The sequence below is a fragment of the Dermacentor variabilis genome, chromosome 4 (genome assembly GCF_050947875.1).
Source record: "Dermacentor variabilis isolate Ectoservices chromosome 4, ASM5094787v1, whole genome shotgun sequence".
Taxonomy (NCBI): Eukaryota; Metazoa; Arthropoda; class Arachnida; order Ixodida; family Ixodidae; genus Dermacentor; species Dermacentor variabilis.
This window is the reverse complement of record NC_134571.1, coordinates 159,865,412-159,889,825: the sequence shown is the minus strand read 5'-3', so window position 1 is coordinate 159,889,825 and position 24,414 is coordinate 159,865,412. Positions and strand designations below refer to the sequence as shown.

General features: G+C 45.5%; 1 protein-coding gene across 1 annotated transcript in view; it reads left to right on the top strand.

Moving 5' to 3' along the window:
- The window catches only part of LOC142579904 (uncharacterized), an 88,955-nt gene that overhangs the window by 41,895 nt on the left and 22,646 nt on the right, over positions 1-24,414 (top strand). Inside the window, exons 3-5 of the mRNA XM_075690577.1 lie at positions 2,322-2,618; positions 12,446-12,823; positions 22,225-22,472. Of these exons, the coding sequence (XP_075546692.1) occupies positions 2,322-2,618; positions 12,446-12,823; positions 22,225-22,472 (923 nt within the window). The remainder of the gene's footprint in view (positions 1-2,321; positions 2,619-12,445; positions 12,824-22,224; positions 22,473-24,414) is intronic.

The following is a 24,414-nucleotide window of genomic DNA, read 5'->3' as shown; positions in this document are numbered from 1 at the left end:
GCCCTTCAAGGTGTGCCGGCACGTCGCATATACTGTGGTAGCTTGGAGATGTGTTGTTGTATACACTTCTGTCTAGTTATAACAGTATAACAGCAATCTGGAATGTATTCTCAGATCGTCCTTCATCCGTGGCGTGGTACATGGTATAGGCATTGCTTGTGTGCGCATTTCGCGCTTATTACTTCTTCCAGTCACACCTGGCCACAACAACAGTCGGAAGGGCACGGTCTGTATAACACAGTGGAACAAAACACGGAGACAAACACCATCTCGCACACACAGTGCCTTTGCCACAGTATGAGACCTATGGGGCAGCACATGCAGGACACACATCACCATAACAAAACTGCCGTTGTGCCCCGACAACATGGCCACCACAGTTGAAAAGTACCCTGCGACTTCCTCTAAACTTTTGTCCCAGCACATGCAAGGGATAGAGCCTCTCCTCCGATTTTTCCTTTCTCCATGAGCTCAAATAATCTAGCTTATTCAGAATATAGGTTTATGAAGCAGATCGGAAAGCCAGTGAACATTTTTATCCCTTTATTGTTCAAAAAAGTATCTTAGAGTTTTTTTTTATTTTTTGGCAAGCGATGTAAAATACTGGCCGACATGCAATGACCAGTATGTAACTTCACATTTATTCTGCAGTATTCTGCCATCATAACTGAAGGTTGCTAAGAATTGAAAATTACCAGAAGTTACTACGGGAACGGCGTTCACTGTACCTTGATGGGTGCTGTTTATGGTGGCTGCTGCAAATATCTCTCATTCAGTGTGCACGAAAACGTTTAATTAGCTAACTTTATAAATTTACCTAATGAACAACAGCATTTAAAGTTACCTAAGAATCTTGAAGACTTATTTTTAATGAAAAGGAAAGCCAGTGTAAAAGGTAAATCAATGAAATAAAGAAAGAACCCAGTGTGACAATGATAATGCCTGTGCACAAAGGTTGTTTCATAAAACTTTATGCAAAGCTTGTCAAACACTGGAAATGAGCGTCCGCACTTTTTTCTAAATCATTAGCACATTTTGGCGCGCATCTTCGGTCCTTATCAAACGTGAGGTAGCGCGATTTTGTAACGGTTCCTTTTCGAACCGTTGCAAGACTGCGCCCCAGGTTTACATGTTTGTAATGTACACAATGTACAAGATGACGATGTTTCCATCTGAGACTGCTTTTATTACTGGTGCAGGGATGTATTTTGACGAAGATATTTAGAAATGATTTCGCAGATTTTTCCTTGTGTGTGTGTTTTCTTTTTGTCGAAAAAAAGGACCACACAAGGCCTAAGTTGCTATATGTGCTGTTATCGGTCATTTCTCGTCATATTCCATAACCTTTGCATTGGAAACTCATTGATTGAGTAAGGTAGTAAATGTTAGCTCATAAACTGAAATGTTAGTTGCCTGTTCACAATGAAAAAAGAATTTCGAATTAACAGTAGCATATCAATGTAGAGCAGGCACTCTTCACGGAAAGCCCGCGGTAATTTTTTTTCTTGGCCACATTTAGTTTTTTACTCCCTTTCAGGAATTTTATTAGAGTGTATCTGCCAACTGTCCCCAAAAAAGAGCGGAAAAAAAAAGACGTTAAATGACAGACGTGATCAGTTGCCAAGATGTTCAGAACATTCAAATAGAACCTGAAACATTTATCTACCTATTTATGAGCAGATCCCAATCGTATAATTTTCCTGAATTGTGCGCATGATTCAAAACTGTAAATATACTGCTTGACAAATGTGGATTTGTATTGCGTAGTCACAAGGAACTGTCAGAGTGAACACCACTGCATAACGTGGTAAAAGCTTGTTTCATTAAGCAGTATTGCCACTGAATGTGAGAACTTGTGCGCTTGTATCTCGAAAACATTATTATTGCTATGTTTTCTTTTCTTATATGGTCACACTAGTGCCTGTGGTGCATTTTAGATAAGTTCAGTTGAGAAAAGTGGATTTGAGATGCTTGATTTTTCCTAATTACAAGTGGGTCAAGGAAACAGACAGTGAAAGTGGTTTTGGCACGTAAAAACCCATAATTTGAAAAACAAAACAGACAGTGAAGGCAAGGAAACCACAGGGAAAATTAATTGTTTTCTTAATTGAAAGTAGGCATAGTAAGGACAAAGTAAATGAATGTGTATGAATGCAGCATGCGGTGCCTTTGCCAATTGTGCTATCGCAGTGGCCAACCTCACCCCTCGGTATATTGAAGTTTAATAAACGGAAGTTTTGCATTAATTAGCATTGTTAATAGCTGTCAATAGGTGGATTGCTACGTAGGGGCTACCAGCTCTTGATTCCTTTTTGTTGCAGCTTGTGCTTCCAACAGCTCGCCAAAGTACCTTCCTGCTCCTCTTCTGTGAAGCCCTGCGCTCAAATGAGTCGCTGACGTGCCTACGGCTGAGCCAGTGTGACCTGCGCACCAGGATCACAGCCTGTGCCATCTTCGTCGTCTGCCGTCTGCTGGCAACCCAGCTTCGTGAGCTGACGCTGGATTCCCTACAGCTCATTGGCGACGTGTGGACATCGCTGGAGATCCTCAGGGACGGACTGGCTGCGACTCGAACGCTCAAAATGCTCAAGGTCGTCGACATCCACGTCACTGGAACGGTGAGAAACTCTGCCTCCATGGTTGTGATGCCATATTTGTGACTTCCACAATGCTAGTGCTATTTGTGTGTCTGTGCATCTGTGAAGGAAACCTTGCAAACAGCATCCCGTTAAACCACAAACCATCGGCAACGTGTTCAGAGGTTGTGGTGCTGATGGAAAGCTTGCCTGATGGTGATAGAAACTAGTATAATGTTTTTGCTCACAAGGAAATATACATAGACTTCTGGCTACACTGTGCAGGGTGTCTACCAACTGGGAAAACTGGGAATTCCCAGGGATATGTATTGTGAAAATACTCAAGAGAAATTAGGGGAATTTGTGCTTCTATCAGGGATAATTAGCTGTAATTTTGTTGAAATGGAACGAATGTTGCGCTAATGCTGGCTCGAGTAACATAAAGGAATCCTAACAAATGGTCTTTGACGCCGTATTGTCAGCTGGAGGAGTTGCCAGTGTACAATCAACGGCGTACTTTCCGGACGACCGATAATTCGGACAGCTTCGTGGCACCATCACATACCCCATAGAGTCCACGCATAAGAATGTTTGAAATTTTGAATGGAAGAACCCTTCGCTGTACAATTTTTCGGACTTTTTGCCTTGACCACAGGTCCAACATGGCATTAATCAAAGCCCCCACCATGGCCATTTTGATTACTTTTCCGCCTCGAGCCGGTGCTCTCGCACATAGATCCACTGGCAGCTGTAGCCACCTGTGCGGCAATGCTAGGCCTAGCTGCTCCGATGCTCACTATTGAACTTCTTGCCGTTGGGTGCTGTTTGGGTCTTTCAAGGAGCATAAGCTCAAAAAACAAAGGGTTAGCTTACACCGTAATGCAGGTGTCCTCCATCCAAACCAAAATAAACTCTTTAAAGCAGTGAATCGCAACACTAAGGCATGCACGGGCTGATAGTATGTCAGGACAGTTGAGGTTGACTTTCCAGCTGCTGAGAGAGAATCTCACTTGTGACAAAGTTAGGGCCTCATTCTAGTGAGCTTGCTACCAGTTGATAGAAATAGCTCATATTCCAAAATATTTGCTTCTGTATGCATCTCCTCTTTTTGTTCATACTTGAGAATGTTAGACTCTATTTGCAATGAGCTTTAGCATTTTATCAAAGTTATTTTATTTGCTGTGCATTTTACTAACCCCTGGCTTCTGCTTTCTTTTGGAATAAAGTAAACACTACTTGTTACTATTCAAACGGAATTAAGTAGCTTTCTTTGTTTTTTAGCATGCTTACTAGAGTAACAATATTGGGCAACATGGTGCCAGCCCCTCTCAACATAAAGTTCTGGGTCACTCAGGGAATTTTGCAGAGGCACTCAGGGAAAATCTGGAAAACTCGGGAATGAAGTAGGAAATGTCAATTTGGTAGACACCCTGACTGTGCTTGTTCTTAACACTTTCCTGTCCTTGCCAATTCCCATAGATAACCCACTATCGATGGTTGCAAATTCGTTACAGTTTATTGCTTGAAGAAGTCTGTAATCTTCTTCTGGCGAGTAGACAGCAAGCGCGGCAGGACGAATGCCTCCACATCCTCGACCTTCCTCTGAACGTCATCGGAGGCATCTTTACAGTGCCCGAGGAATGATCACGTCTTTTCTAGAAAAACTGAAACATCCGAGCTGGAAGCAGTCTGTTCCTCTTCATGTGTTGGTCCAGTGTTGGCATTGTCTTTGTCACTACAGTGGAATCTCGATGATACGATCACGGCTAATACAAATTTCCGGATGATACGAATTTTTCTGTGGTTCCGGCCGAGCCCCATTACTTTGCAACATGCTAGAGAACGGTTGTTACGAATCAATTTTCCACCCGCGTCGGTTGATACGAAAATTACCGAAGGCACTGGAAATTCTGAAGTGTGCTTGGCGAAAGCCAGAAGCTGCTGCTGTCTGCGCTTCGCTTCCCTGGCTTTGCTGTTCGGCGATATCGCCTGTCGCTGCTGCCGCTTTCGTTCTCCCTCCCTTGCTTTTGCATCTGGTGACATGTTCAGTCGTCGCATGCGCATTCGCTCCTTGTTCTTCTAGCATCCGCTGCCGCTTTCCCGAACCGCTTGGCGGAATCACTGGGCCGCTTCGGAGCCATGTGTCTCACTCACTCGACTGCAACGAGATGTCTGTCAAAGTAGCGGCGGTGCAGCTGCCATCATGCTGCCAACGCCGACGCATGGCCGACGCATGCGTGCTCATTCTACTGCCACTACCGCTGTTTGACGTCACAGTTGCTGTGCACAGCGGCGCCCCCCCACCGGCGCGCCGGTTGCTAAAGAGGGGAGGAGATTGCGCCGCTGCGCGGAGGAGAGGCCACAGTTGACACTATTCCAGCGCACGGACGAACGCGACCGCAAGCATGAGCCAAAGCTCTCGCTTTAATAAATGCCGCCCCACCGACTGCCGCGAAAGAGAACAGCACGCAGTCACGCGATTTCTCCCCCTCTCTTTCGGTCCGGAGGTGCGGACGCGGCGCCGGACAGCGCGGAGGCCGCGACTGGGCACGAAGATTTTGAAGCGGTGGCACTTTTGTTGCTTTTCCTCCTTTTCCACGTGCCATTGGACGGAGTAGCTGCTGTGCTTCGGGCCGCGTTCTTTGTGTTAGACGATTTCTCCGATTTCTTCTCCTCTCTTTTGGTTCGGAGGCGCGGACGCGGCGCCGGACAACGCGGAGGCCGCGACTGGGCGCCAAGATATTGAAGCGGTGGCACTTTTGTTGCTTTTCCTCCTTTTCCACGTGCCATTGGACGGAGTAGCTGCTGTGCTTCGGGCCGCGTTCTTTGTGTTAGACGATTTCTCCGATTTCCCCTCCTCTCTTTTGGTTCGGAGGCGCGGACGCGGCGCCGGACAACGCGGAGGCCGCGACTGGGCGCGAAGATATTGAAGCGGTGGCACTTTTGTTGCTTTTCCTCCTTTTCCTCGTGCCATCGGACGGAGTAGCTGCTGTGCTTCGGACCGCGTTCTTTGTGTTACTCGTGGGCGACGGCGAAGGTCCATCACCGGCGGCTGAAACGCTGCACGCGCTCAAAGTTCTGAGGCGTGCTATGGCCGCGGATGAAATCAGCGACTACATGTGCACGCGCTTTTATGGATTTGAACGAAGTCTGCTAAGTGACCTGACAAAGAAAAAGAGCAGAATTACATTAAAGACTTTTTCTTCAAGAAATAAATGCTTTTTACGTATGTGTGCCCGAGTGAGTTCACCTCTGACTCTTTAATTTAGCTAGTTTTAATTGTTTCGATGATACGAATTTCGGCTAATAAGAATATTTTTCGTGACCCCGTGAGATTCGTATCATCGAGATTCCACTGTACTGCAATCTTCTTGCTCATGCACTTTATTCACGATGTCTTTGTTGGTGAGCTCCGTGGATGCAGTCGCGGAGTTGCTGTCAATGTAATCATCGAAGGTCACCGGGGTGTCTACGGGGAGCTTCTCGGTAAGCTCATTCCACAGTTCTGGGTTGAGCTCCTCTGTGTCCTCGCAGTCTTGTGACATAGGTGAAGCCTTTGAAAGGCCTGCCTTTCGCCAGCAGTTGCTGATTGTGCTTGTCTTCACATTCCACCACGACTCTGTAAGCATTTCTGCAGCTTGACGGATGTTTACCTGTGTGGGCAGCTTCAGTCGAATATTGATCAGGAGGCGCTTCACCAGACGCTTCCGAAATTCGGCCTTCACACATCGGATGATGCCCTGGTCCAAAAGAGCAAAGAAGCATAATTCAGGGGCATAAATTCAAGTTGCATATTGCTCAATCGCACGTTCACGATATGCGCCGAGCAATCGTCAACGATGAGGAGAATTTTTCTGTCTTTCTTCTTCGTTGCATCGTCGAGCTGCAGCAGCCACTGAGTGAACAATTTGCGCGTCATCCATGCTTTTTTGTTGGTTTGGTAGTCACAAGGCAATGAGATGTTTTTCAAGCAACGCGGCTTAGCGGAATTGCCAACTAGCGGCTTGAGTTTTTCCGTGCCCATGGAGTTACAGCAGAACAGAACCGATATGCGAAGACGTGATTTTTTTTCCGCCCTTGCACCTGTCACCTTTAAAGTTCATTGTTTTATCAGGCAACAACTGATAAAAGAAAGCCTTTTCATCGCCGTTGAAAGCATCATCTGGAGAGAAAGACTCGATAATCTCTTGAAAGCACTCGTTCCACCAGGCAATCGCACTCTCGGCATCTGCTGCCTTTTCTTCGCCACAAGCAACCTGCCACGCAAAATGCCATTTCTTTGCTGGAAGTGGTAAAGCCATCCGGCACTTGCATCGAAACCGGAGATGTCCAAGGCAGCCGTGAACTGTAGCGCCTTCTCTTGAATAATCGGGCCTGACAAGGGCACATCATTTTGTGTGGCATCCTTAAACCATGTGAGGACGGTGTTGTCGACGTTCTGGTAGCCAAGCCGCAAGCGTTTCCTTGAGGGAGCCAGCTGTGACTCTCGATGCAATTTCATGATCTTTTCCTGATCCTTGAGCATCGTTGCCATTGTTAACGGGGGAATAGCGCGCTCCCTGCACAGGTCGACTTGCTTTCTTCCAGCATTCAGCTGCGTCAAAATGTCCACTTTTTCTTTGAGCGAAAACTGGCATCGCATCTTTTTAACGCGGGGCCCAGGAGAACTCATTGTCAGCAAAGCAAACGCACAACACAATCACAACACCAATAACTTTGCAGCTCCTGCTTATCGCTGTCAATGTGGTGATCCTAGGCCTACGACGTGGTAGGAGTAGAGTGTACTAGAATGGAGGAGTGGGTCCAATGGAAGCCATGGCAAGCGGCAAGAGTGAAGCCAAAAAAATGAAATTTGCGACGGTGCTACCGCCGCCTTCTTCTTGAAGCCTTTCCTTCTTCTGGCGTTCCGGCCTATCCTGTGCCTTGGCGGCCTGGCGGAACCACTCCTACGGACGGTGGTTACGGCGGCGCTGAGCTGTCGTCTGTTCGACGTGCCGTCGCCTGCTCGACGCACCGTCGTTCTTGTGTTTGTTTCGTGCGAAAAAGAAAAAGAATACAATAAAATTACTGCTTTGCCATGAATTGAGGTTCCTCGCTTCCGTCAAACGATGCCGTCTGCTCGATGTTTACGCACGCAGATGGCCCTCGCATATGTCTATAGTTTGTCTCGTAACTCGGCGACTTGGCAGAGTGTTCGAAGAAGGAGAGTATGAGCACACCTCGGCGAAAGAACTACTGTCGTGTAGTGGGTTGCAAAACCGTATACAGTAGATTGTGAAAGGTCAGGCCAAGCTCTCGCTCTTCGGAGTCCCTAAAGATGAAGAAAGGCGACGCCTGTTAGAGCTCAATCTTCACCGCACCGATCGGCTTTTTGGAAGTCATCGATTCCATTTGTGAGCTGCACTTTGATGCAAAGTAGATACTGAGGCATTATGTGCATATCATCGAAGGCCAGGAAGTATCTACACAGCGTGGAAAGCCTGCACTTCGGTTTAATGCGATACCCACAATCTTTTGTCATATTTTCCGGAGTATCTCTACAAGCAGCCTACACCCAAGCAGCCCACGTGAAAGAGAATGGCCTCGTATGCAACAGATAAAGGCCGGTCATCAAAGAGAACGTTCCTCCTCTCAGTTGAACCACCATTCAGATTGGAGGCATGTAACAATGGAAACCTGAGTGAGCTCGAAGACATAGACAACTGATAACATGCTTTCTAATCCAAACAAATATATATAAACAATGTGTTTTGCTTTATTCACCCAGGGTAACTGGAAAAGCAACTACATCTCAGGCGTATGACACATGAAAATAGGGAAGAAAATGGCTATTCCGTAAATACTTTCAAAACACACAATTAACCTACAAAAATAAATGGGCTGCACTTAACGAATAATGTGCGTGACCCACATTCTCCCTAAATGTCAAATTGCTGCCATTATGAGGGCATCAGGAAAATTTTGTTGGCATTCAATATATCGCCTTGAGAAAGGAAGAAAACAGAGGTTTACCAATTTTTATTTTACCCCTAATTATGCCACAGTTCATTTACTCCTGTGCCTCATCCCATTACTGCGCATGATCCCCATTTCTTCGGAATATGAGCTCTGCATTTCGTTATCTCTTGACTCAGTGAAAACAAGCACATAAGGTTTAAAAAGGAAAGCAAACTGCGAACGCGATCCATCTGACTGCGTGGCTCCGGCTAATCCGGGCATGGTCATCCTCGAACGCAACTGCAACGCTGCGCTCGACTGCGGCCGTGCTTCTGTTCGGCACGCGACGCTGCCGACCGGTGCCTCCACGGCCTCCACCGCGCGCGGGGGCGTGGCGTCCATAAGAATGCGACGGTGGCGCCATCTGGATTTTCAATAAAAAATTCCTTAGCACGGAGCCCTCGTTGGACCCACTCTCCCAGTGTAGTACACTCTAGTAGGAGAGTCCAAACATGACCATACGCGATGCTCGTGCTGATGCCAATGCTTCTGGGGCTGTGCCCGTTGAAACGGGTTCCCCAGCTCATGGCTGCTGCTGCTGCTGCTGCTGCTGCTGCTGCTGCTGCTGCTGCTGCTGCTGCTGCTGCTGCTGCTGCTGCTGCTGCTGCTGCGAATGATGTTGATAGGTGTAGGCCTCAGGGATTCGGTAGCAAAAGTTCTATGGAACTTCATAATAACGAAGCATCTTGGTGATTACGGGATTAAATTACGTACGTTATTCTGAAATATTCCGTAATGTGAAATTCGTAGTAATGAAAGTTTTTCACATAGAAAATATAGGCATATTGGCAAGGTTTAAAAAAAATTGTAAATCTGAAAAGTTTGTTAATGTGGTGTTCGTAGTAATGATGTATTACTGTACAGTGAAAGTTGTTACATGTCCTCTAGGGAGTGTTCTGCTGCAAAAATTTTTCAAATTGGCTCTTTAATAGCCGAGATAGAAATAGTTCAGTGCCGCGAACCCATGATTTCAGAAGGTGAGCTCCTCTGCACAGCGAGACGCTCTCTCCACTCGCTCCGTCTAGCCTCCGCAAGCGAAATTCCTTCCCTGTGTTGCCCCATACCGGACCTCGAGGATTGCGTGATGCATACAACACGGGCCCCGCCTTGATTATTTTTCTCTCCTCACCTTTTTCTTTCTTTTCTTTTTTGGCACCGCGCACAAGCTGTTGTGATTGTCTGGTAATGCTGAGGCAGAACAGGCGGATCGCAGAGCATGGTCACACGCTAGAACACGGTAGAAAATGGCAGTTTCGGTACCTGCGCACGTGACTGCACGACCGTGCGAACAAGCAGACGAAGCGGAAGTACATCTCTCTTGCTTCGGTGCAAAGTAAAACAAAAAACACGCAGACATTCTGTTTGTGTGCTTTATTATTTCTCTAAACTTTAATTTGTCAATTCAAGCAACAGAGCACACGATGGTGCCTTGAATAATTCTCAAAGTTGCATGTCACCACGAGCAATGTGGCACTGCGGGCCCGAGTAAATAGGCGCAGGGACGCGAGTACGTCACTGTCCGGCTTCTAGCGCAGTGGCCGTGAGCAGAAGAGAAAATTGCGTTCGGATTGATATTTCAGATGTTTCCGTGGGACGTAGCAATGTAATTCTTTACAAACATGATTGTTGGTGCGCATTGTATGCTCCGCACTTGTCAGCTCAATATAACCAGACCTGGTGAGGGCGCCCTTTAAACAAAACCATAGGTGGCTTGGGGTAAAGCCCACTTCCAGTCTTCTGTCTTTGGTTCCTCCCCAACTGCTAAAAAGTTTCTGCAAAATATTTTGTCATTCCATTGATCGTAGTTATTCTCAGTATGTTTTGCACATTTATATAGAAAGTAAGCAGGCTCTTGAGCAGTCTTTTAGGTTACATAAGAGATGGTCTTGCTGGTATTCATTAAGCCAGTATTTAGTATGTTGGTGCTTCCGTGCTATCTAGAAGCCCCTTTGACCATGGGCGCTGCATTGCAGCTCACATTGAACATGACTGTACATCAATGGCTGTATATTTGAAAGAACACACCTTTTTAGTAGAAAGTGTCCCCTATGCTTGCAGACAATATTCTGTGGCAATGAGGGAAAGCTGCGGAGGCCAAACATGCACAATTAAGAGTGCTCCTGAAAAATTTCCCATATTCTCATTTGTATGTTGGGGAAGAGAAAACATGGACATGCTATTTACAACAGTATAGTAAGACAAAATGGGCTACGAAATGCTAAATGTCTCTTATTTTTTCTGCTCTTTATTTCTACGTTTGGTTGAATGCAAAATCGTCGCACGTGGAAGCTATACTGATTCGGTGTCTTTTCCAAGAAAACAAATTCACTCTCAAATGCTACCAGAATAATTGGCACAGTAACACACATGCAAGCCTCATAGCATTTGCTTTATACCCACAGAAAGTTGTTTAGGAGTATAGCATCTTGTGGGAGTTGTTGCTACCTCCTGTGACTTCCAAAATAGATTTTCTATTATGACGTTGCCTCGCGGTTCCTGTTAGAACTAATTTCTCACTTTGCTTCATGGTGCCTACCATCGTGGCAGCTGGGAGCGTCTACACTTTGCCTTGTTTATGGTTCTGCCCTCTTTCTTTGTGCCCCATGACGCAAGCAGCATGCTTGTAAGCAACAATGACCACTTGAGTGTGCAGACCTGTGACACACGCTAGCACACCATCTACAATGCCTTCTGTGCTCCTGTTTTGTCTGCTAATTTGGTCGGAAACCTCTGCATTGTTACACTGTCGTGATATTTCGTTGGACAGAAATCCTCTATGCAGTATGATCTTGACATTAGTATGAAGCACATTAGAGAGCTTTAGCCATACTTTGTGTATCCGCAAACTTCTTAACATTCGCAGTTTGCTGGGCAACTGGAGAGATGTACGGCAAGAACAATGCTGGTTGTGACATCTGCTTATGCAGCATCTAACTGGAGAGCATGCAAAACTAATACTGCAATTAACATCCTACCTGACTGGCTGCTGTAAAGCGTTGGTAGCAACATAATCGTTAACATATCATACTATTACGATAATTTCCTTCGACAATAACACTGACACAACACAAAAATTATTTGAATGGTTGTAGTTGTGCAAATCGTCACAAGATGGCACCACCAGCTTTGCTGCTGCCGGCCATGGCACTACTAACCTGGTAATCCATAAACAAGAAGTAGCTTGCTGGATGCTTCGGATGTGGTCAGTGCGAGACATTCAATGCAAACAATGCTGAAACATCTTCAGAATGGTGAAACTAGCCAATGACGTTGCTAGTCACCAAAATAATTCGTTAGGACTCATGACTTCAAATTTTTTACAAATATGACCTATGCTGGTGACTACGTCAGTAGGTGGCGACTGCAGCGAAGCGAAATTTTCACCTGTGACGGCAAGTGAGAAATTTCCCACGTGCCGAAGTCTGGACGCTTTCCGGAGCTGTAGGCTAGCTTGCGGCGCACTCTCCGATTCATCGCTCCCACAAACTTTAAAATTAAAATATGCTCTAAGCTGCATTTGTTATTGATACTCTACAGATGATACCTATGAGCTCGAAGCATTGTAATCTATCAGTTATTCCGAGTCGGAATTTTGTGTGAGCACCCCTTTAAAATAATTCCCTCTCTAACAGGTGTTATTGAAAAGTGATGTTATTGCGGGGTGCCATAGCCAGATGAAAAGTTAACTATATTTGTTATGCTGATTATTTAATGCTGTTCAGTTGACTGGCACAGGAACTGCAGACTAGAGCCATGGTTTCTCTGGCTAAGGGTTAGCGGCTTAGATAGAACGAACAGAAGTTCAGTGATGGATGTGCAGCCAAAGCTAAGGAAAACAAAGCGCTTTTAGCGCTAGTTTTTGTTGCCTGCAGGGAGAAGGTGCAGCAGGGGGCTCGGCCAGCATTGCCGCAGTAATCCTGGATGGTCTGGCTGCCAACACGAGCGTGTGCAGCCTCGCCGTAGACAGCTGGTTCACCGTGCACGAGAATGAGGAAACGTTCAAGCAACTGCTGGCTGATTCCACGTCCCTGTGCGAGCTCAGCGTGCTGTGTGCTAGGCGCATCCATGACGCAAGCTCAGTCTTCAAGGCGATGGCCGGCAACTCCAGCATCACTGAACTTGTCCTCGAAGGCTTCAGCATGAGCCAGCCTGATGGAGAGTCCCTTGTCAAGTTGCTTGCTAGGAATAGGACCTTGAAAGGGGTCTGCTTCACTGACTGCACATGGGACGTCTGGGAACGTAATGAGCAGGTAACTGTCGCACAAATTAGTCCCAGTGTTTCTGACTTGGACATATTTGTTGGGTCAAAACGTTCCATCTTGTGCGAAGAGCCACTAGGGATGATGACATCCTAAGAATATTTTTAAAATGTTTTAATTATTCTGAAGCACCTTCCTTACTATTTTTAAACTACAGTATATTTCCAATAATTTTACTACTGTTAATTCAATTTTTCGGTTAATTCGATCTCGACTGAATGTCCCAGCTGGCATCTACACATTTCTTTGGAACCAAAATTTAGTTGTTTCTATCCTAGAAGTGGCCTTCACTGAATAAATAAAGCTTGACCAGTCCGCGCACATGCACTTGATCCCTGTAATGATTCCAATAATAACCAGTGTATGTCTTGGCAGAGCTTAGGGACAGTGAATGGGTTGAGCACATATCGTTTCTCGTTGTAAATGCCTATTTCCAGATTGCCGTAGGAAGGTATTCAGGCAATAACCATAGCTCACAATGTCTGATTACAGTATTTACCTGACTCTGAAGGGCTCCTTATCCAGAAAATTCGGCCAAAAATTATCTGCGCAGTGCACTTGGATGTGAAACCAAAACCACCTTCGCTTCATAAACTAAACTACTTGTACCACAGTCTTCCTACGCTGTGTAATTTACTGCAACAATTGAATGTGCGGCTACTGGGTGTCCATGCCAAAAGGAAAAAAAAAACGAAAAAAAAAACAAACAAACAAAACTCGCGCTGCTGCATCCATCTGTGTGCTGCACATGCTGTGAGCATTTGCTGCATTGCCAGGGTCGCGTGCCTCTCTCGTGTCTCCGTTCCAGCCCTCTGGAACACGAGTCAACAGCGCCGGTAGCAGCCTTTGCCAGCACGCGTTGGCACTGTGGACTCGTGCTTTGGACAGATCCAAGAGGGACAGGAGAGAGGTGCACGAGGCTAGTAGTGCGACGGAGGTGTAGATGCGCTGCACACAAATGGGTGTGGTGGCTTTAATGTTTTACAGTGTAAGCTGTTATGGGCTCATTCTAATAGCCGTTTTGGTTGGCGATGGTGTCTGCCCCCACCGGTGTCCGTTGCAGCTATCGCCGGAAATGCGAAAAAAAAACAAACCTAGTTCCCTCCAATATAAAACCCTGCCCGCTTCACGGGAGAGAGTCAACTGCCCTGCCACTGAGTCACGCCAACGCTTGCTAGCTTGTAGCGCAAAAATGCCCTGCACACATGGTCTAACATGCAAGGAGACATGCAATGTGAGATGCACGCTGCATAGCGCCGATACGTGCATGCTTCGCATTGCAGTTGCACGACATTACACCAGGTGGCACGCCGTGTAGCAGTTCCACAGGTAGCGCGATACAAGGTAGATAGAGAAGTCTTGGGGAAGAAAAAGAAGATGAAGATGTATAAAAAATCCTAGAATTAAACACATGTATGGCATACCTGGTTAAATCAAGCAGGCTAAGTAACTGCTCGTCGTCACCCCTTTCAAAGAGGATGCCAATAAAACATCATTATCATCATTATTAGCAACACATTGTGCCAGCTGTCATGCGATGTGAAATGCCCGCTGCATAGTGTCGATACATGCGCACTTCACATTGTAGTTGCAAATTACGGCACCAGGTGGTGCACCATGTAGCAGTTTATAGGTAGCGGTTCAAGGTAAACAGGGAAACAGAAACGAACCTTGGAGACTCAGAAGAGCCGCCAGTTATTGAGAATTATGTTTGGGAAGGGTGCAGCAGAACTAAGCCGGAAAGAAAGGGTGGGGGAGTCGGAATGCTCATCTATCAGGGAGCCTAATGGAAAAGAGTAAATTCACAATGTCAAGAGCATCTTTGGTTATCAGGTACAATGAGTGGGAAAAAAACTTGGCTGGGCGTTACTTATATGTGGACCGGAAAAAATTGCACAGACAAGAATAAAGAATTAGTGGAATGCATAAGCGCTGATATTAAGGGTTTCGGGAATGGTGCTGAAATTGTCCTATTAGATGACATGAATGCCCACATACAGGATTTAGATAGCTATACTGACAATACTGGGAAATCAATGCTAGACCTTTGTGAGCAACATAACCTCGTTATCGTGAATACAGGGCCTAAGTGTGAAGGGCAGATCACATGGGAAGTGGGAAACCGGCAATCGACCATTAATTACTGTCTGATGACAGAAGGAATTCATGATAACTTGAGTGAAAGGGTTATCGATGAGGAAGGGTATAGCAGCATAGGGAGTGACCATAAACGCATCCTTTTAAAAATCGGATATGTAGTTGGGAAAGAGAGCAAGGAGAGCAAAATTGCCAGTCCATATTTGAACGCTGAACAAATAGCAAAATAGTCTCTAGAGTTGAGGAAGAACTTGGCAAATGGCCAAGAGTGGGAATATGGTGAGCTTTTAAGTGTAATAACGACAGAAATACGGAAAGAGAAACAACATGTTCGTTGGAAAGGAAAAAAGAAACCGAAAAGCTGGTGGAACAGGGAGATACGAGAAGTGATCGCCGAATGACAGAAAGCATCTCGAGAGCACATGCAAGCAAGGAAGGCGCAGTTGGCGCAGGATGAAGTAACCAGTAAATGGGAAATATACCGAGAGAAAAACTCTATGGTTCAAAAACTGGTGCAAGCAAAATTAAAAGGTGAAAGTGAACGTTGGCTGTCAGAAATACGTGAGAAAAAGAAGGCTGCACCTAGAATATTTTGGAACTACATAAAACTATGAGGCAGGAAGTCAACAACAATACAACAACATATCCTAGACGAAGATGAAAATAGACTGGAAGGAGAAGCGGCAATAAATTACATCCGAAAATTAGCACCCGAATCTTTCCAAGGCAATGACGAGGTTCTATTTGAAGCAAAAAAGAGCATGAAAGAGACCCAAGTGGAAAAGGAGCTGCTGCTGACAAATTTAAACTGGAAGAAAGCGGAAGAGAAAATTCCTAAGCGCACAGGCACAGGGCTGGACGAGGTTCCCGTTAGGTTGATAAATGAACTAGGACCAAAAAGTAAGGAATCTCTGGTGCAAGCAGTGGAAAAAACTTTAAAAGATAGACGAATACCAGACAGTTGGCGACAAAGTAGAATGAATTTAATTTATAAAGGTAAGGGGGAGAAAGACAGAATTCACTTGTGTAGACTGTTGACCATTACCTTGGGAATATACAGGCTAGCAATGCAGGCAATCATAGTAAAGCTTCAAGCATGGGCAGAGAATAATGGCATTTTGGGAGAGCTTCAGAATGGCTTCAGAATAGGTAGACGTTTGGATGATAACTTGTTCTTACTCAGTGTATTGAAATATCGAAAGCAGAAAGCAGACAGTTGTATGTGGCCTTTTTAGACATTACAGGAGCCTACGACAACGTAGACCACAACATGTTGTGGGATATTCTGGAAGGGGAAGGCTTAGGTAACGATTGTCTACACCTTTTGAGAGAGATTTACCTAGAAAATACCATTTGCGTTGAATGGGAAGGGATGAGGAGCGAGCAGAAAGTTCATGTCAACAAGGGACTGAGGCAAGGTGCCCTTTATCCCCACTGTTGTTTATCGTGTACATGGTGAGGATGGAGAGGGTGCTAGAAGGAAGTAATATCGGGTTTAATCTCTCATACAAACAGGCAGGTTGAGTAGTAGAGCAGCAGCTTCCAGGTTTATTTTATGCGGACGGTATTGTGTTGCCAGCTAACAAGCAAAGTGATTTGCAACGTCTGGCTAATATCTGTGGACAGGAAGGCAACAATTTAGGTTTGAGATTTAGTGTTAGAAAATCAGGTCTTATGGTATTCAATAAAAACAGTGAACAGACAGTGGAGATGCAGGGCCAAGAAATACCTCGGGTAACAGAATATAAGTACCTTGGTATATGCATAAACGAAGGCAACAGATATATGGAAACACAGGAAAAAACCATAACAGTGAAGGGGAAGAGAAATGCAGCCATAATGGGGGGGAAGCACAGAGCGCTGTGGGCATCGAATAGGTGTACGAGGTACTCCGAGGTATGTGGAAAGGTGTAATGGTTCCAGGACTTACTTTTGGAAATGCGGTTGTTTGCTTGAAATCAGGGGTACAATCAGGACTCGACGGGAACCAAAGGTCAGTGGGTCGCCTCGCAGTGGGCGCTCACAAGAAGACTACAAATGAAGCTGTGCAGGGTGATATGGGCTGGACTAGTTTTGAAGTGAGGGAAGCTCGCAGTAAAATTGAGTATGAAGAACTGCTGAGGATTATGGAAGAAAGTAAATGGTCTGGGTGTGTGTTCAGGTATCTGTGCAGGAAAAACATTGATTCACAGCGGAGGAAAAGAACTAGGAAGCTTACCAGCAAGTATGCGGCCTTAGGGTGGGCAACACATCAACAAAGAAGGTCAAGCGGAAAGTCAGAGAGGCTGGAATAATCTCATGGGTGGCGGCAATGGAAAAGAAACCTGCCGTGAGTAACTACTTCAGAGGAAAAAGCGAAATCAGGAAAGAAACCATTTATGATAACTCAAAGGGAAGCTCATTACTTTTTGAAGCGAGATCGGGATGCCTTGAAACACGCACCTATAAAGTGAGATATAAGAAGGAAGAAGAAGCATGTGCTTGCTCCGGTAAAGCTAGGGAAACGACGAAGCATGTTTTATTAGAATGTGAATACGTCTACCCAGCGGTCGATTTAGGCACCACTGGCCTCCTTCAAGCCCTTGGGTTCAGCAGCAGCAGTGGTAAACCAAACATGTCCGCAATAGGCATTAGTAAGAGGCGATTGGAGGATTGGTGGACGAAAGATAGGGAAACGACAAAAGACGGGAGACGTACAAAAGCATAGTTCGCAATAGGGGATCAGAAAATTTGGGTGTGGTAGTTCAGACTTTTTTTTTTTCTTCTTTCATTGTTTAACCTAGGTAGGACAATAGGCAGTATAATAGCAAGAGCTTGGTGGTGTAAACCACCACCCTGTTCCAAAGGGGACGCTCGGTAACATCCATCCACCCATCCATCCGGAAGGTTTGAAGAAGCAAAAGAATATTAAGGTGATGCATACGAAAATGCTGCAATGAAAAACATGTACAGTATACCTTATTAAATTAAGCTGGCTTGCTGACTGTGTCGGCACCCCCTTTGAAAGGGGGTGGCAATAAATCATCATCATCATCATTAACATAAAATTGTGCCACATGCCACAAGATGTGAGATGCGCGCTGCATAGCTTCAATGTATGCACACTTTGCATTGCTGTTGCATATTACACCAGGTGGCATGCCATGCAGCAGGGTAGATAGAGAATGTTTGAGGAAGAAAAAGATTAAGGAGACGTATACAAAAATGCTGGGTAGCAGTACAAGGTAGATAGAGAAGGATTGAGGAAATAAGGAAGGTTAGGGAGACACATACAAAAAAGCTGGAATGAAAAACATGTATAGCTTACCTGAATAAATCAAGCCGGCTAGGTTACTCTTTGTCACGACCCCGTTTCAAAGAGGATGCCAATAAATCATCATCATCATTTGCATTGTATCGTGCCACATGTCACAACTTCACATGCATGCTGCGTAGTGTCAGTAAGTGCAAATTTTGCATTGCAGTTGCGTTTTATTCCACCATGTGTCCCGACATGTAGCAGTCGCTTGTAGCATTATAGCTGGACCTGGTCAACTCAAGCAGGCTGGGTAACTGTTTGCGACCGCATCATTTCAAAGGGGATGCAAATAGATCGTCATCATCATCATCAACAGTATCATATCATGCCATGGGTCAAGGGATCTGATATGTGCGCCGCATAGTATCAATACCTGTGTTTACTCTTCGGTGCACATTATAGCTCCTTCTTGCAAGGTACAAACCCTCAAGTGCGTGCTGCCGAAAATGGCACTGCTATGGAGGTGGTCCTCCAGTTTACGGTGTGACTGTGCTTTGTGTACTGCGCAGGCCTGTGACTTTTTTTATCTCTCTTTTCTAGGATATTGTGTTCCTTTTCCTTTTGGTGCAGGTACCTAGTAGCCTCACATTTAATTATAATAATCAATTACGCGGCATGGGGACATTGTAATAAGCAGTTTATTTTACCATAAAATACGCACACATGTTCATGGTGCCGCGACTGCTCCTTGTTACATACAAGTGGTATGGTTAAAACCAGTAATGTTATAAGTTGGTTGGACAGTACTACTTTCTAATTTAAATGTTTGGATGTCTGTTCTCTCTGATTTTTCTGTGTAACCCATTTATAACAATTAGCAGTTATAAAAATGGAATTTTCTTGGCACTTTAATATCGTTACGAGTGGGTTTGACTGTATTGTCAAGTCGGCAGTCGAAATTCTGTGATGAAACTTATAGACACTCCTGCAATACTGAGGACAAATAGTAACTCTTGGGCCATAGACCTAGGGTTACTTTACGCAAGTCAAGGGCTCTCGCATTGTTGTGTCAGTATAACCAATCATTTAGTTTTCTGAGCTGCTGCTGTGATCACAGCATGAAACCTCACTGAGCAGTGGATTTGGGAAACTGGCATCTCAGTTCAGCATGAACTTGGAGGGTAAAAAAGAAAATTGAAATGAAGCCAAGGTCTGCAGTGCAAGTGATTGAACTAAATTGACATGCCTAACATTAAAGGAGTATTGACCCAAAAATTCGAGGTCAAGTTAATGTGCGAGATTGATTTATGTGGGCACCCACACATCTTCTGCAAAATATATGAATGGCGAATATAGCTTAGAACATATTTAAAATCAATCTTAAAGTGCACATGCGCACAGCCAACTGCAAAATGTAGCACCTCGCAACATCGACGTTAAGGAAGGAATGTAAACAAGCGAGGAAACACTACGTCATGAGTTTGCGCTGCCGTCGGGGCGGGCCCTGTGAGCAAGTTTCTTGCCGCTCCGGTAGCTCCGATGTTCTTTTTTTCACTGCTGACGGCAGCGTGGAAAATCAGCTAAAGTTTGTTTCCAACACGAAATAACTCGGAGTAAAGTAACCTCGAAAGTGTGCATGTCCTAAAACGTTGCACGAAATCTTTAATCATTGGCGTGATTTTGACACGTAAGTGGTCAGCTCAGCCGCCGTAGCAATCGTCTCTGCAAAGCGACTCGCCTGGCTAATTTGTTCTTATCGCTACCAACGGCGTCAGGAAAACTAATTGTATTGTCACTTATAAGCGGCATAAATGTGCACACATTGATTGTGTTGATGAATATAGGTGCTTTATTACGAGCTGCGGACGGATTGGACGTGCCGTCGGCCTCGGATCTGACGGCCAGCGAGCTAGGCCTGTGCCATTTCCTAGCGATCGCCAGCTCGCCTGGCTTGCTTGTTCGCTGCTGTCAGCGTCGCCGAGTGGCAGAAGTAGTCCGAGTTTGTGCGCGCCGCAGGACGCTTAGAATGGACCCCGTTGAAGAGCAGCCAGCTTTGCTCGTTTCGAGCGTGCCTGGTACAGGGTTTGCACGGGTCCTTGAAAACCTTGAAAGCCCTTGAATTCTAAAATGTGATTTTCAAGGCCTTGAAAACCTTGAAATATTTAGTGGTGCCTGAAAAACCCTTGAATTCCCTGATGATAGTCATTGGCGCCGTTCAGCGATTGCCCGTTGATCAACTGGCCACATTGAAAGCGAGGGTTGCCTCCCGATCCAAGCCAAGAAAATCCAGTCGGGTTCGGGCATTCGTCCTTCATGTTGTTGTGTTGTGTGTCTTTTTCTTTTTTTTTTGTTCTTTGCAGTCGCTCACTTTTTATAGTTACCGTCCTCATACCGCTTGTTAATCGCCTCCCGTTGGCTTATTCAGAGCACGTGTATTGCGGCACGCGCTGGACGTGGACGTAATTGTGTGTGCGCGCAATGCCCGGGAAGCGCAATTTCCAGCGATCGTGGCTTAGCCATGACGAGTACAAAGACTGGATTGCATATCTGGAGGCGCAGAAGAAGGAGCAACTTGAAGAAGCAGAGGAGTCAAAGAGGCGCCTTGTTGAGGAAGAAATTGATACCTTAAAGCAAAACAAAGCAAGACTTGAAGCAACCGTTGCTGATCTGACAGCTTCAGCAGACAACTTGGCTGAGAAAGCAGAAGAGACAGGCGACGCCGTGCACATTGTGAAGTCAAATTGCATTAGGAAAACGGCAAAAAGCAAGACGGAAGAACTTCTAAACATCAGCAAGAAATAATCACAAAGCTTCAGGAGCTTTCATGAATGCTTGCTACGACCTGTCTTAGTTTAGTATTAAACTAGTCTAGTCTGTAAGTGTGTCTTTTTCTTTGTGTTCGATAAATTTGTTGCAGCGTGTTTTAAAAAAGTTGTTTTACTATAAAGGGTACTAAATTGAGTATTGAAATGAGTCCTCGAAAGAAACATTTTTGGGGGCCTTGAAAGTCCTTAAAAACCCTTGAATTTGTGACTTCAAAGCCTGTACGAACCCTGCTGGTATAAACAAGACCCACCGAGCTTAGAGTAGTCCGATGATCTTCCACCAAGACTACGTACCCCCAAGACTGATGCTGTGCCGACTTTTACCTGCCTTGCGTCCTGCTCCGGAATATGCTTCATTCCCAAAGTGCCCTCGACGAATGGTTTGTACTACATGTAGCAGTGCATACGCATATTGATAGCTGTTGCTGGCCGCACTTTCCGAGTCGCTGCTTTGCGGTGGATCCAATCAAAAATGGTTGGCCACATCTAATATGGTGGCAACTCCCGCCTGCAGGAAATAGTCACTGCTGGAGGACAAAAACAAGGACGATGATGACGGCAAGGGCATCGCAAAGCACGCGTAGAAGTAGCAGACGAACTAGCAACACGAAGCTCACGCGCCGGCGAGCGCGCTGGTGTGCGGGCCTCACAGTTTTGTACGATCACGTGCCCAGCTGTGTTTACATTCCTTCTTTGGCCATCTCGTTGCTCTCTGAAACCAAAACTTAGACTGATCGCTACCAACAAGACTCGAACTCGAAATGGAGCAAATGATGTTTCGTGTCCTGATTACTGGGTCATTAGCTACTTATTGCAGCAGAAAAACCAAAATGGAAAATTTTTGTGTCAGTACTCCGTTAAGATTTAGACAGCAAACATGGGTAGCTGATATTCGGGTTGAGTTGGGAAGGTCACATAATCACATAATGCATAGGGCATATAGCTTCTAGTTTTGTGTATAGTAACACATTGGGTGCCAAGGAGAGCGAAGCGCAGGTAAGGAATGCGGCGAATTAGGTGTTATGAAACTAGGTAATTTGCGGGTGGGTGTGGAGTCGGCTGGTGAAGGGCAGGGGTAGTTGGTCATAGCTGGGAGTGGGCTTCATCCTGCTGTGGACATAACATAGGCTGATGATGATCTCAACTCCTAGCCACATGGCAGCAGCATCTGACATAGCTGTCAGACCCGAAGAAGTGTTCAGTGCTACATAAGGATAACTTTGTGCATCCAGGGAGAAAAGGTGCGCATGTCGTGGCATGTGGATGCCCTGGCCGACGCTCTCAAGCGCACCAGGTCACTGCGTTGCTTGGACGTCGACTGCAACCTGACGCTGCGCGAGGTCCGCCTGCTGCTAGAAGCAGCTCGCGACTGCGCGTCACTCAAGGAACTGCACATTGCTTCGCTGCGCCTCACCAACCTGGAGCCGTACTGCCAGGCTCTTGAAGAGACAGGCATGTCCCACAAGGTGAAGGTCAGGAGGTGAGCACAAGTTGCTGCTGGCCTTAATCTCTTACCTGCAGTAAGGGGCTTGGCTCCGAGTGCACGATGGTTTCGGCACAAAAAAACAACAACCAAAAAAGAACAAGAAGTGTCACTGAATCTGCTATGCACTACGAAATAAGGAACCAGCCAGCCTGCTTGTCCGTGTTAACATTGCCTTGTTGAAGGAGTACTGACAGAAAGCTTCTCTACCATCTTTATTTCTTTGTGGGATACCTGATTGTATTGTTTAGCCTCTATGCCCTGAGAATCCAGCAAATAATTATTTTAAAAACTTATGCCAGATGCAGGGCATCTCCGACCATAAAAGAAAAGACTGTTCACCTCACTGAAACATGATGTGGCAGTGTTGTGGTAGTGTTGTTGTACCCGGCAGCACTGATGCGTTTAAACGTACTGCGAGTGCTTCCGAAAGCCGAGTCCTTTTAGTGCTCAACGGGACGAGAGGGGAGAGCGGGTTCTCCTGCGTTTCCATGAGAAGTGCACGATTGGACGAGCCAGCCTGGCATCTCTTGCTAACGCGGTCACTGCATGACCTTCGACCACTACACTGGGCTGACTGATGTCCTTTTGAGTAGTTTGTGGTACCACGTGTCCACTGCCTCCAATTTTCAGTGACATGAATGGTCTCCCTTTTTACACTTTCCTGTCCGCCTCTATCCCATCGATAGCGGGCTATCGATGATTGCAGATTTGTATTTCGCCACTTTCCAAGCGCTTTTGGACAGCTAGTGCCATTTACAGTGTAGACCGCTTATAACAGAACTCGCCGGAATCGTGAATATCCGTGCCCTAAGTGGTACTGCACTACAGTCGACAACCGATAATTCTAACTCCACCGGAAACGTTAATGAGTGCAAACTATTGAATGTCCAAAAAAAAAACAAATGTATCTAAATAAGATTACTTTATGTTTTAAGGCCCCAGTGCAGAGAATAAGAGGCCACCTAAGCATTCTTTGGCCAGTACCCCAGCAAAATCTATCCATCAAGTATAAAGTGTAACGCCTTGTATCTGTATAAAAATGTGTAATTTGCAAAGTTAACGCATTTAATTATTATACTGTGTAAATGTGGATGATTTGCACCTTTATAAACGATAAGGAACAATTGAAACCAAAAAAACAACAACAAGAGAAATGATCAGAGAGAACACCTATATGATGACATTCATGCATACCTATAGGCATACATAGGGCTCCATAGAAAATGCATAGGGAAGTCTATGGTAGGGGTGGGTCACTTTAAATTTAGGTTTGGGACAACTTGAAATTTGGGGGAGGGCTAGCTTAATAAATATTTGGGGTAGGGCCAGCTTGATATATAGGGGTAGGTCAACATAAAATTTGGGGTTGGGCCAACTTGAAATTTGGTTGTGGGCCAACTTAAATTTGGGGGCATGGGGGGCGGGGGTTACACATAATTAGACAACTGCAGTGGAGTTTCTGCATAATGTTTTGTGAGGTAACTGTACAACAGGCATCTAAACTCTGAACAAACTAGTTGAATCATTAATCCAGAAAAAGTTGCATGGGAAAAGCAAGAATGTCATGCCCTGAACTGCACCGCAAAGAACATAGTAAAAAAAAAAAAGAATTGAAATGGACGTAGCAGTTGTGAAAAAATCAGTGGAACAAGCTGAGCAGAAGGCGAGAAAAACAGTTTTGAGAAAATGACTTTCAATATAGTAGCTTAGATTTCAAGTTATCAAAATGCACCAGGACTGTACTCGGCAATCTTCAGACCTGTGCACGGACGCTGGGCGTGGACTGTTGTACTCCAGGCGGTCCGAGCAGCTGCAAGCACCCACCTGCTCGGTCCACCCGGAGTAGAATGCGCCTGAACCTTGTGCGCGACAGGAGACGGTGCACTTCTCCGCTTTTCTCTGTTGCACGCGCAAGATTGAGCAGTGATTGCCGGCT